Source organism: Scyliorhinus canicula, chromosome 1 (genome assembly GCF_902713615.1).
Source record: "Scyliorhinus canicula chromosome 1, sScyCan1.1, whole genome shotgun sequence".
NCBI classification, from domain to species: Eukaryota; Metazoa; Chordata; class Chondrichthyes; order Carcharhiniformes; family Scyliorhinidae; genus Scyliorhinus; species Scyliorhinus canicula.
This window is the reverse complement of record NC_052146.1, coordinates 194,506,941-194,521,280: the sequence shown is the minus strand read 5'-3', so window position 1 is coordinate 194,521,280 and position 14,340 is coordinate 194,506,941. Positions and strand designations below refer to the sequence as shown.

Sequence of the window (14,340 nt, the reverse complement as noted above, 5' to 3'; positions counted from 1 at the left end):
CCGCAGACTTTTGAAAGGCTCGCCGCATATTCTGGATCTCTCTGCATCATCCCCCAACCACGATGCACCCGTGAAATCTTTGGTTCATGTCCCACTCCAGGCACTTCAACACATGATCTAGGTTGATGCTCCCCCAGCAGTACTGAGTGCGGCAGCATTCAAGGTACCGTCTTTTTGGGTGAGGCATTAAATCGGGAGGCCTACCTGCCCTCTCAGGTGGACATAAAAAAACCCTGTGGCATTATTTTGAAGAATCCATAGAATCCCTACAGTGCAGATGGAGGCCGTTCGGCCCATTGGGTCCGCACCAACCCTCTGAAAGAACACCTCACCCAGGTCCACTTCCCTACCGTATATCCACAATCCCACCTAATCTGCAACTCTTTTGACGCTAAGGGGCAATTTATCATAGCCAACCACTTAACCGCACATCTTTGGAATGTGGGAGGATTTCGGAGCACCCGGATGAAACCCACGCAGACATGGGGAAAACGTGCAAACTCCACACAGACAGTCACCCAAGGCTGGAATTGAGGCAGCAGTGCTAACCACTGCAGGTGGTAACACTGGGAGGACTGCTGAGAGGTAACTTTGGTTTCCTGGCCAATATTTATCCAACATCTAAAAATCAGAGGATCTGGTCACGGTTACATTGCCGCTGTGGGATCTTCTTGTACACAAATTCTTTTCCACATTTCTTATTGGTGGCATTTCTAAGAGCTCTTCACCTCCAGTGCCCTACCCTCCAGAGACAGGACACTTTATTAAGATATTTAAAAGAGGTTTCCCAATTCCATTGGAAATCTGACTTACAGTTTCCATGTGGGATTCCTAGGGTTCCAGAAACCTGCCAGTGCGTTGGAAGTGAGAGTTTCTGGAACCAGAAGGGAAACGTTATTTTGTTGGATTTCTTGTGGGCCGAGAGAGTTCGCTGGCCCCTGCAGGTAGTCTTTGGCTTTTGCTCCCACCTCGCCCCCACCAAGCACAGCCTTTCCCTCCACCTTTCCACAACTAGCAGCCTCACCCTGCACCTTTCCCTTATTTGTAACTCCTGCTTATTGGGGACAATTCCCAAGGGTCCCCCCCCCCCCCCCCCCCCCCCACCCTGATGTTTCTGTGCTCCCACAGCCTCCCTGCCTCCCTACAAATATTGCACATGGCATTTTGAAAGAAACAGTAGATATCATTGTGTTTTTGATTGTAAAAGCAATCCCTGTAACCTCGAGAATTGTAATGTTTTTAAGGCAGAGGTGGATAGATTCTTGATCAGCAATAGGGTGATATCTTACTGGGGGTTGAACAGGGTGCGGATTTGAGATTACTAACAGATCAGCCATGATCGTATTGAATGGCGGAGCAGACTTGAGGGACTCCTTGTGCACATGTTCTTCAAAATAATGCCATGGAATCTTTTATATCCACCCAAGTGGGCAGATAGGGGCCCCTTGGTTTAACATTGCACGTGTATGGCATCACCTCTAGCAGTGCAGCACTGCCTCAGTGCTGTACTGGAGTGCCTGTCCTAATTTTGTGCTCAAACCCTGGGATGGGACTTGAACCTGGAACCTTATGCAACTGAGAGGCAAAAGTGCTACCCACCCAGCCATGTTGGCGCAAGATGTAACATGACTTTCTTTATAAATTGCTTACTCTGGAGGTGTTGAAATGGCTTCCCAAAGTCTTGCGCCACAGGGTCAGAGTTACTACAATGCAGCCAGCTTCCTGAGGAGTGCAGACTGTCATATATTTGATCACACTCGCTATCTGAAATTTTTTCTTGCCTCCATAACGCTAAAAGGTCCTTGGACGCATTTTTAACAGTCTACTCAGTCTCCGTGTCAGTTTTTTATTTGATGTTTCTGGGATATTTTACTGTTAAACAGAGTAACAGTAAATTGCTGTTGAAAAAAGAACCATGTGTTTTGTCAGATTTCTGAATGTCTGCAGATAAAGTTGCCCTTTATTGGGCAGAGTAAGGGTTAATATTTTCTGCAGGATATTACGTAGCATTTGCTCAACTATGAACTTTTACGAGGGCTTATATAAACAGTTATGACAGGGCTGGTAACGGTGCATGTTTTCCATTCCCAGGAACTGATAGCTTCCAGACGGAATGGCAGAGAGCGTTTAAACAGAGTGGAGGCTCTGGCTGGAGAAGTGAGGCAGCACACAGCAGCCAACGGGTGCAAGGCAATCGGCAGGGAGCTGGACGCCCTGCGGACTGACTGGCAGCAGTGGGAAGAGAGCACCCTTCAAGCACAGAGCGGCCTGGAGAACATGCTCAGCCAGACCACCAGCTCCGAGCAGGAATTCGAGGCGCAGGCTGCTCAGTTGGACAAGGACCTTCAGGACTTTAGTGCCACCCTCGGAGCCTGCTCACACAGCCTGTCCCAGTTACAGGACAAAACCACAGACGAAGAAGTGGTAGAATGTTGGCAGAAAGCAAAGGTTTGCCTGGGGCTCATGTAGGTCCTGTGGGGTCTGTGTAGGGGAGCGAAAGGAAAGCAAATTAGTGTCAGGTTGTTTTGGCCCTGGTAAATGCTAAACAACGTTAATAGGGCATAAAAATAACTCCTTCCTAACAGATAATTGTACACCATTCACATCAGTACAGTTATATATTACTGAAGTGAGAAAGCTTAAACAGTTTAGGCTCAGTGACAGAAATTCCATCATTGGAAACTGAAATCTCAGCCGTTTTTTGGATATTATACAGTACTGGTGAGTCATCTGACTGATGACTAACCCAGTGTCTCACAACGAAGGGAAAATTCTCCATACAACTATGAGGCTTATCCAGACTCTACCATGCATTTAATTTTGTGCGGAATATATCTCTTTCAAAAATGCAAATAGCTGTGACAGTTTTAAGTGTTACTAGTTGCACAAAATAGAAATCCAACCAGATTCAAAAATAGCTCATTATTTCTGCTGCACACTATCCCTCCTACACACAATCTCTCTGGTAGTCCCTTCAAGCAAAGGGCCACAGTTGCTATGGAGTGCAGCCCTGTATCTAGAGTATTTTCATGTGGGGAGGCGGTTGCACTGCAGCTACCACGCAAGTGATTCCGGCTAAGCAGGAGACTCTCCCACTCTTACTGCCTGCCATAGATGCGTTGGAATAATTTGGAGGTTGATAGTCAACCTGTTCACCCATGTTGTGAACACACCATCCCTGGCCAACAAGTCCTGGAGTGGAGCAGGGACGCTGCCCACTACAAGACTTCCTCCTGTGCGCACTGTCCCCTGACCCACACTATCATACACACACAATCGTAGACACACTACCGTTCTGACACACATCATCTCTCTTGCACATGCTGGGCGAAGTTTTCCAATACTTAGTCTAAGTGCGGGCTCTGGTGGAAAAAACAATGTGCAGCTCCCTGGCTACACAGCCAGCTGCCCTTGCCTGACAATGCGGCACTTGCAGTAAAAAGAAATGCTGCAGACATCTCTGATTTTGTCATGCTGGCAGGGCAGAACCTGATAGGGTCAGCAATGCCGGCTCCACGCAGATCCTCCCCCCCCCCCCCCCCCCCCCCCCCCCCCCCCCACCCCCCCCCCCCCCCCCCGCCGCACCCCCAACCCATGGGAGCCCTCTCTCACACACTCATGGATGCAGAAACCTACCCGCCCTCTCACACACCTATGGATACAGAAACCTACCCGCCCTCTCTCACACCCTCATGGATTTGAGGCAACACTCGCCCCCCCAGCCCCATAGATATGAGGAACTCCCCCTAACCACACACAAGGGGAACCCCCCACAATGGAACGCCCTTCCTGTGCAGGAACATTGTTAAGTCACCGGCTAGGGGCAGAGAAAATAAAAACGTCAGTAAGAAGCATGTTTTCCAATTCTCGAGAGATTTTTCTGTATGAGCTCACGGCAAACGTAAGCTCAAAATTGTCCCTACTATCTCCCTGACATACACTGGGCGCAATTTGCCCACTTGTACCCACTCAGTGTCTCTCGTACCCACACACAAACTGTCTCGCGGACCCACACACAGGGTGTCTCTCGTACCCACACTCACTGTGCCTCTCGGACCCACGCACATGATGTCTCTCGTACCCACACACACACTGTCTCTCGGACCCACACACAGGGTGTCTCTCGTACCCACACACACACTGTCTCTCGGACCCACACACAGGGTGTCTCTCGTACCCACACAGTGTCTCTCATACCCACACTCACTGTGTCTCTCGGACCCACACACAGGGTGTCTCTCGGACCCACACACACAGTGTCTCTCATACCCACACACAGTGTCTCTCGGACCCACCCACAGTGTCTCTCGTACTCACACACAGTGTCTCTCGTACCCACACACAGTGTCTCTCGTACCCACACACAGGGTGTCTCTCGTACCCACACAGTGTCTCTCATACCCACACTCACTGTGTCTCTCGGACCCACGCACATGATGTCTCTCGTACCCACACACACACTGTCTCTCGGACCCACACACAGGGTGTCTCTCGTACCCACACACACACTGTCTCTCGGACCCACACACAGGGTGTCTCTCGTACCCACACAGTGTCTCTCATACCCACACTCACTGTGTCTCTCGGACCCACGCACATGATGTCTCTCGTACCCACACACACACTGTCTCTCGGACCCACACACAGGGTGTCTCTCGTACCCACACACACACTGTCTCTCGGACCCACACACAGGGTGTCTCTCGTACCCACACAGTGTCTCTCATACCCACACTCACTGTGTCTCTCGGACCCACACACAGGGTGTCTCTCGGACCCACACACACAGTGTCTCTCATACCCACACACAGTGTCTCTCGGACCCACCCACAGTGTCTCTCGTACTCACACACAGTGTCTCTCGTACCCACACACAGTGTCTCTCGTACCCACACACAGTGTCTCTCATACCCCCACACAGTGTCTCTCGTACCCACAAACAGTGTCTCTCGTACTCACACACAGTGTCTCTCGTACTCACACACAGTGTCTCTCGTACTCACACACAGTGTCTCTCATACCCACACACAGTGTCTCTCGGACCCACACACAGTGTCTCTCGTACCCACACTCACAGTGTCTCTCGTACCCCACACAGTGTCTCTCGGACCCACACACAGTGTCTCTCGGACCCACACACGGTGTCTCTCGTACTCACACACAGTGTCTCTCGTACTCACACACAGTGTCTCTCGTACTCACACACAGTGTCTCTCATACCCACACTCACAGTGTCTCTCGTACCCCACACAGTGTCTCTCGGACCCACACACAGTGTCTCTCGTACTCACACACAGTGTCTCTCGTACCCACACACAGTGTCTCTCATACCCACACACAGTGTCTCTCATACCCACACAGTGTCTCTCGTACCCACACTCACAGTGTCTCTCGTACCTCACACAGTGTCTCTCGGACCCACACACAGTGTCTCTCATACCCACACACAGTGTCTCTCGGACCCACACACAGTGTCTCTCGTACCCACACTCACAGTGTCTCTCGTACCCCACACAGTGTCTCTCGTACTCACACACAGTGTCTCTCATACCCACACACAGTGTCTCTCGGACCCACACACAGTGTCTCTCGTACCCACACTCACAGTGTCTCTCGTACCCCACACAGTGTCTCTCGGACCCACACACAGTGTCTCTCGGACCCACACACAGTGTCTCTCGTACCCACACTCACAGTGTCTCTCGTACCCAGACACAGTGTCTCTCGGACCCACACACAGTGTATCTCGGACCCACACTCACAGTGTCTCTCGTACCCACACACAGTGTCTCTCGTACCCACACACAGTGTCTCTCGTACCCACACACAGTGTCTCTCGTACCCACACACAGTGTCTCTCGGACCCACACACAGTGTCTCTCGTACCCACACACAGTGTCTCTCGTACACACACACAGTGTCTCTCGTACCCACACACAGTGTCTCTCGTACCCACACACAGTGTCTCTCGGACCCACACACAGTGTCTCTCGTACTCACACACAGTGTCTCTCGTACCCACACACAGTGTCTCTCGTACCCACACACAGTGTCTCTCGTACCCACACACAGTGTCTCTCGGACCCACACACAGTGTCTCTCGTACTCACACACAGTGTCTCTCGTACCCACACACACTGTCTCTCGGACCCACACACAGGGTGTCCCTCGTACCCACACTCAGTGTCTCTCGGACCCACACACAGTGTCTCTCGTACCCACACTCACAGTGTCTCTCGTACCCCACACAGTGTCTCTCGGACCCACACACAGTGTCTCTCGGACCCACACAGTGTCTCTCGTACCCACACTCACAGTGTCTCTCGTACCCAGACACAGTGTCTCTCGGACCCACACACAGTGTATCTCGGACCCACACTCACAGTGTCTCTCGTACCCACACACAGTGTCTCTCGTACCCACACACAGTGTCTCTCGTACCCACACACAGTGTCTCTCGTACCCACACACAGTGTCTCTCGGACCCACACACAGTGTCTCTCGTACCCACACACAGTGTCTCTCGTACCCACAGACAGTGTCTCTCGTACCCACACACAGTGTCTCTCGTACCCACACACAGTGTCTCTCGGACCCACACACAGTATCTCTCGTACTCACACACAGTGTCTCTCGTACCCACACACAGTGTCTCTCGTACCCACACACAGTGTCTCTCGTACCCACACGCAGTGTCTCTCGGACCCACACACAGTGTCTCTCGGACCCACACACAGTGTCTCTCGTACTCACACACAGTGTCTCTCGTACCCACACACACTGTCTCTCGGACCCACACACAGGGTGTCCCTCGTACCCACACTCAGTGTCTCTCGGACCCACACACAGGTTGTCTCTCGTACCCACACAGTGTCTCTCATACCCACACACACAGTGTCTCTTGGACCCACACACAGTGTCTCTCGTACCCCACACAATGTCTCTTGTACCCACACACAGTGTCTCTCGGACCCACACACATAGTGTCTCTCGTACCCACATACAATGTCTCTCGTACCCACACACAGTGTCTCTCGTACCCACACACAGTGTCTCTCGTACCCACACACACACTGTCTCTCGTACTCCACACAGTGTCTCTCGTACCCACACACAGTGTCTCTCATACCCACACACACACAGTGTCTCTCGTACCCACCCACAGTGTCTCTCATACCCACGCACACAGTGTCTCTTGTACCCACACACAGTGTCTCTTGTATCCACACACAGTGTCTCTCCTACCCACACACAGTGTATCCCGTACCCACACACAGTGTCTCTCGTACCCACACACACAGCGTCTCTCGTACCCACACACAGTGTCTCTCATACCCACACTCACAGTGTCACTCGTACCCACACACAGTGTCTCTCATACCCACACTCACAGTGTCTCTCGTACCCACACACACAGTGTCTCTCGTACCCACACAGTGTCTCTTGTACTTACACAGTGTCTCTCGTACCCACACACACAGTGTCTCTCGTACCCACACACACAGTGTCACTCGTACCCACACACACAGTGTCACTCGTACCCACACACACAGTGTCTCTCGTACCCACACACAGTGTCTCTCGTACCCACACACAGTGTCTCTCATACCCACACACACAGTGTCACTCGTACCCACACACAGTGTCTCTCGTACCCACACACAGTGTCTCTCATACCCACACACACAGTGTCTCTCGTACCCCACACAGTGTCTCTCGGACCCACACACACAGTGTCTCTCGTACCCACACACACAGTGTCACTCGTACCCACACACAGTGTCTCTCATACCCACACACACAGTGTCTCTCGTACCCCACACAGTGTCTCTCGGACCCACACACACAGTGTCTCTCGTACCCACACACACATAGTGTTTCTCGTATCCACACACAGTGTCTCTCGGACCCACACACACAGTGTCTCTCGTACCCCACACATAGTGTTTCTCGTATCCACACACAGTGTCTCTCGTACCCACACACACAGTGTCTCTCGTAACCCCACACACACAGTGTCTCTCGTACCCACACACAGTGTCTCTCATACCCACACACAGTGTGTCTCTCGGACCCACACACACAGTGTCTCTCGTACCCACACACAGTGTCTCTCGTACCCACACACAGTGTCACTCGTACCCACACACACAGTGTCTCTCGTACCCACACACACAGTGTCTCTCGTAACCCCACACACACAGTGTCTCTCGTACCCACACATAGTGTTTCTCGTACCCACACACAGTGTCTCTCGTACCCCACACAGTGTCTCTCATACCCACACACAGTGTCTCTCGTACCCACACACAGTATCACTCGTACCCACACACAGTGTCTCTCATACCCACACACACACTGTCTCTCGTACCCACACACAGTGTCTCTCGTACCCACACACAGTGTCTCTCGTACCCACACACAGTGTCTCTCGTACCCACACACACACTGGGCGAAATTCTCGCGTCCCCACACTGGGTGGGAGAATCGCGGGAGGGCCAGGCATCTCACGACACGCCCCCCTGGCGCCCCCCGCGATTCTCCCACCCCCCCGCTCGGAAGAATCGCCGCTCGCCGTTTTTCATGGCGACCGGCGATTCTCCAGTCCGGATGGGCCGAGCGGCCTGACGTTCCCGGCTGGTTCACGACGGCAGCAACCACACCTGGTCGCTGCCGTCGTGAACATGGGCGACAAATGCTTGTTTGAGGCTGGTGGAGGGCGGAGAGGGGAGTGAGCACCACGGCCGTGCTCTGGAGGGGACTGGCCCGCGATCGGTGACCACCAATCGTCGGGCCGGCGTCTCAAAGCGACGCACTCTTTCCCCTCCGCCGCCCCGAGAGTTATGGAGCGGCGCTCCTAGCCCCCCGGGTGGGGGTGAATAAGGTGAGAGGAGCGGCTTCCGAGGCCATCGTGAAACTCGGCTGAGTTCACGACGGCCTTCCCGATTTATCGCGGGAGCGGAGAATTCAGCCCACTGTCTCTCGTACCCACACACAGGGTGTATCTCTCTAATTCAGTGTAGTTTAATAAATTAGCTTTGTTTATGAAACACAGCTTGCTGTTCTTTGTTAGAGCTACAACCTTCACTATCCCGAAAGAATTAAAACAAGGAACACAACAACTACCAAGTGATAATATGCAATATTCTCGGAATGTATTTTGTGAAGGATAATTGCCATTGTAGTGTGTGGCATTCCCTCCAGTAACTCAGTATGTAACTGTTGTTTATTTTGTAGGAAACAGAAGAAGCTCTGAAAGAGGCAGAAAGCATGAGCGAATCACTGAAGTCCCAACTAAATGATCTCTGCAGATTTTCCAAGGATTTGAGCACACATTCGAATAAAGTTTCTTCTTTGATCAAAGAATACAATAGGTAAGCGTTTACTAAACTGAAGTCAGTCTGCATTATGTTTTTAGCATGGGCTTATTAAGTGGCATTCTCATCTCTGAGTCAAATGGCGGTGGCTTCAAACCCTACTCCAGGTGTTGAAGTCTACTATCTGCCTCATGGGCGTAATCACTAAGTGAGTGCTGCACTGTTGGAAGTGCAGATTTTCTTGGGGATACCTTAAATTAAGGCTCCACCTACCTGATTGGTTGATCCCATGCCACTTTTCAAAGACTAGCAGAGGAGGTGCCAGCAGAGGATGGAAACCATTCCATCTGGTGGGGGAGCTGTTGTTTAAATTGAATTCTATATGTCTCGGCTTTTCAGTCTGTGCGGTCTGCTCCAATCTAGGCAGCAGGATGTTGTCAAAGCTAGAGTCGAATGTATGTGAACTTGGAGGAAAGGATAATGTTGCTGGACGTTCAGGGTTAATTTTCACCTTCAGCCTTTGGACGGTTAATTGGCAGAAAGGATTGTCCTGCCTCATGTTTTGTATTCTGAGAGTGGTGAGAATGCCCAACTCTCTACCACAAAGAGTGCATAGATACACTTATAGGGAAGCTGAATGAGGGGAACGGAATGGAAGGATGTGGTGGGAGGGTTAGATTAAAGTAAGAGGCAGAATTCTCCGACCCCCCCCCCCCCCCCCCCCCCCCCCCCCCCGCCGCAGGGTCGGAAAATCGCTCAGGGCCGGTGTAAATCCCGCCCCCGCTGTGGCCGGAATTCTCCGCCACCCGGGAATCGGCGGGGGCGGGAATCACACCGTGCCGGTCGGCTGGCCCCCCGCAGCGCTTCTCCGGCCCGCGATGGGCTGAAGTCCCGCTGCTGTCAGGCCTCTCCTGCCGACGTCGTTTAAACCACCTCTGGTGCCGGCGGGAGCAGGCGGCGCGAGTGGACCCCAGGGTCCTGGGGGGTCACAGGGCGATCTGACCCCGGGGTTGCCCCCACGGTGGCCTGGCCCGCAATCAGGGCCACCGATCGGCAGGCGGGCCTGTGCCGTGGGGGCACTCTTTTTCTTCTTCCGCCACCACGGCCTCCACCATGGCGGAGGCGGAAGAGACCCCCTCCACCGCGCATGCGCCGGGGTGACGTCAGCAGCCGCTGACGCTCCGGCGCATGCCCGGACTCACGCCAACCGACGAAGGCCTTTCGGCCAGCCTTGACGCCGGTTGGCAGGGCGCCAAATGCCGTTGGCGCCAGCCGGCGGAGCGGGAGCCACTCTGGCGCGGGCCTAGCCCCTAAAGGTGCAGAGAATTCCACACCTTTGGGGAGGCCCGACGCCGGAGTGGTTCTCGCCACTCTGGTAAGCCGGGACCCCCTGCCCCGCCGGGTAGGGGAGAATCCTGGCCAAGGTTTGAGGAGCTTCATGAAGAATAAACACCAATGTAGGCCGAATGATCTGTTTCTGTGCTGTAGAATTCCGTGTAACTCTCTGTTTAGAAGTCGCCCCCTTTTGGTTCAGTTGATTTTGACGGATGCTATCCTGAAGACATTATCATGAGTAATTTAAAAAAAAATCTTTTTATTGAGGTTGGGGGGTGGGGTGGAGGGAGGAAGGAGAGGGAGGAAGACAAGGGAAGGCACACACAAGACAAAGGGGCAGAGAGAGGTGGGGAGGGAAGGGAACCCAAGGGAAGCATAAGACAAAGCACTGGGACAAGGGCAGGAGGAGGTGGGCCATGCAGCCCCCGCCATCCCTACAATAAAAACTAAAAGCCCCAGCAGAACGAAGCGGAGCACAATACGGGGTGCCCATGGCAGATGGCAACACTAAGAGGGGAACTAAACCACCAATGAGGGAAGGGGAGAAGAGGGGGGGTGGGGAACCTCATGTCGATACTGTTGTAAATCAGGCACAAACTTGTTTCGAAATACCAGATACACTTGAGCTGTTACTCTGTAAAAACTGGAAAACACAAATAAAAATATTTTTTAATTAAAGAAGCACCTAGATGAGCTCTTGGAATGTGGTAGCGTACATGGCCACGGACTAAGTGCCGGAAATAGGATTAGAATAAGTAGCTGCTTGACGACACAATGGGCTGAAGGGCCTTTTTCTGTGCTGTAAAACTCTATGGCTCTATGAAACATTAGAGGGTGAGGCAGCACCAGCAGGGGGAAAACACTGGCTGCAACATTTATGCTGCCTAAGCCTTCACCTAACTTGTTGCCTGCTTTCTTCCTCACCACAGCCTTTGTTTACAGACTGCAAAATACTGTCAGAACAAGGAAAAAGCACTGGAACAACGATTCCGGGCAACTTTCAGAGAGTTTCAGCAGTGGATGATCAACACTAAAATTACAACCTGCTTTGATACACCTCAAAATATTGATGAAGCAACTGCAATCATACAGAAACTGCAGGTAATCAGCTCGCAGAACACAGTTATGGCAAGAATAGTTACTGTAATAAGTGTTCAAGAGGAAAACATCGACAGAAACGAAAGCTAAATGAAGGGGGAAGGTAGGAAATTTCCAGGGTACTTTGCTCCTCTTGGTTTCTTGACTCTTATGTGATAAACTGGCAATAATTTGTGTTTGAATTGAGGATATTGTATGGTAGTGTTTGTATTTGAATTGATAATACTGCATGATCATGTTAGTAATTGAATTGATAATACTGCATGATCACGTTAGTAATTGAATTGATAATACTGCATGATCATGTTAGTATTGAATTGATAATACTGCATGATCATGTTAGTATTGAATTGATAATACTGCATGATCATGTTAGTATTGAATTGATAATACTGCATGATCATGTTAGTAATTGAATTGATAATACAGCATGATCACGTTAGTAATTGAATTGATAATACTGCATGATCACGTTAGTAATTGAATTGATAATACTGCATGATCATGTTAGTATTGAATTGATAATACTGCATAATCACGTTAGTAATTGAATTGATAATACTGCATGATCATGTTAGTAATTGAATTGATAATACTGCATGATCATGTTAGTATTGAATTGAAAATACTGCATGATCACGTTAGTAATTGAATTGATAATACTGCATGATCATGTTAGTATTGAATTGATAATACTGCATGATCACGTTAGTATTGAATTGATAATACTGCATGATCACGTTAGTAATTGAATTGATAATACTGCATGATCATGTTAGTATTGAATTGATAATACTGCACCAATGTGACAGAGTCCCGCCGGCGCCGTTCACCCCGGTCGCTGTCGGCGGAAACGGTCGGGGGGGGGGGGGGGGGGGGGGGGTGGGGGGTGGGGGCGGCCTGTGGGTGGGGGTGTGGGGTTCCTTCTCCGGGGTGGGAGGGGGCCCTCCGATGAGGTCTGGCCCGCGATCGGGGCCCACCAATCGCACGGCCGGCCTCTGAACACCGACTCCATCTTGAGTCAGGGCCGGCACGCGAAAGAAGTCCCCCGCGCATGCGCAGGATGGCGCTGCCCCAACTGCGCATGCGTGGGTTGGTGCCGCGCCCATTTGGCGCCGCGAAAGGAGGTTGGAGCGGCGTGAACCGCTCCAGCTGGCCCCCGGGGGGGGCAAAAATGTACGCAATCGGGCCCAGTTCGCACCGTCGTGAAACGCGAGGGCGTTCACGTCGTGTGAACTCTTGGGGCTAATATTGGAGAATCGCCGTATATCTCTGTATCTGTGCTCATGGGTTTTTTATAATTAGATTGGCCACGATCCAATGGTCACGCTGCACCCGAAAAGCAGCTCGCTGCAGCTCAGCGTGGGTGATAAAAGTGGGGAAACCCCACTCCCGGGATCTACCCTGCTCGCAACACCTCATGAGTTCCAACACGATCTCACAAGACGTTGCGATGCAAATCCCGCTCATTGTGGACAGGATCACGTCTTGGCAAATCTGCACATTAGAGCAAGGAAGTAAGCCTCACTTTAATGTGCAGATTCCTGAGGGACCTGAGGTTTTGGGATTCATCCCCTTCGTCTTGGAGGCCTTCATAGATATCATAGAATTTGCAGTGCAGAAGGAGGCCATTCGGCCCATTCAGTCTGCACCGGCTCTTGGAAAGAGCACCCTAACCAAGGTCAACACCTCCACCTTATCTCCATAACCCAGTAACCCCACCCAACACTAAGGGCAATTTTGGACACTAAGGGCAATTTATCATGGCCAATCCACCTAACCTGCACATCTTTGGACTGTGGGGGGGAACCGGAGCACCCGGAGGAAACCCACGCACACACGGGGAGGATGTGCAGACTCCACACAGACAGTGACCCAAGCTGGAATCGAACCTGTGACCCTGGAGCTGTGAAGCAATTGTGCTATCCACAAGGCTACCGTGCTGCCCTTGGGTGAGCGTTGTTCAGCACTGGTCTCCACAAACGGGAGCCAGATGGAACGGCAACTGTAGGGGTCTCTCAGGTGCTTGGAGATCCCCAGCTGAATGTCGTTTGGGCAGGATGGTGTCCTGGCACTGCTGGTGCCACCTGGGCACCATGGCAGTGCCAGTGTACCAGGCTGGCATGTGGGATCGGTCCGAGGGTGCTCTGTGTGCAGCCTCGGGGCCATCCCATAGTGCGGCTTGGGCTGTGGGGATCTGGGGGTCGCTTCAGGGGCCTCGGAGATCGGGGTGCCATTTAGAAATGTATGCAAAAGTGTACAAAACAGGACTATGTTCGGCCTTGACTGCACGTCCCCGCTGCGTCGCTTTGTATAGCCATGTGCTTCTTGGCGCTGCAAGCACCAGGAAACACGCAGCTAAACACGCTTGCTCCGGGACTTTATTCCTGATTAATTGAATCACGCCCGCAGTGATTAAACCTGGGAGGGCAGGATGTGGGGAGGGGATTCATTTTATTCAACACTTTGCCCTGAATCTTTATGAGAAGAGGCCTTGAGTTAATTCACTGGACTCATCATCCGGCAAAGGGAAAATCGATAGTATTGACATGAAGCACATGGGGTGGGGGGGGGGGGCACAAACCCCATG

At 51.8% G+C, this 14,340-nt stretch overlaps 1 protein-coding gene across 16 annotated transcripts in view; it reads left to right on the top strand.

Annotated features, from left to right (window-relative positions):
* Positions 1-14,340, top strand: part of syne1b (spectrin repeat containing, nuclear envelope 1b) — a 667,652-nt gene that overhangs the window by 302,850 nt on the left and 350,462 nt on the right. For all 16 annotated transcript variants that reach the window (XM_038805568.1, XM_038805603.1, XM_038805543.1 and 13 more), the window contains 3 exons: positions 2,092-2,448; positions 9,238-9,374; positions 11,582-11,753. In XM_038805568.1, the coding sequence (XP_038661496.1) occupies positions 2,092-2,448; positions 9,238-9,374; positions 11,582-11,753 (666 nt within the window). The remainder of the gene's footprint in view (positions 1-2,091; positions 2,449-9,237; positions 9,375-11,581; positions 11,754-14,340) is intronic.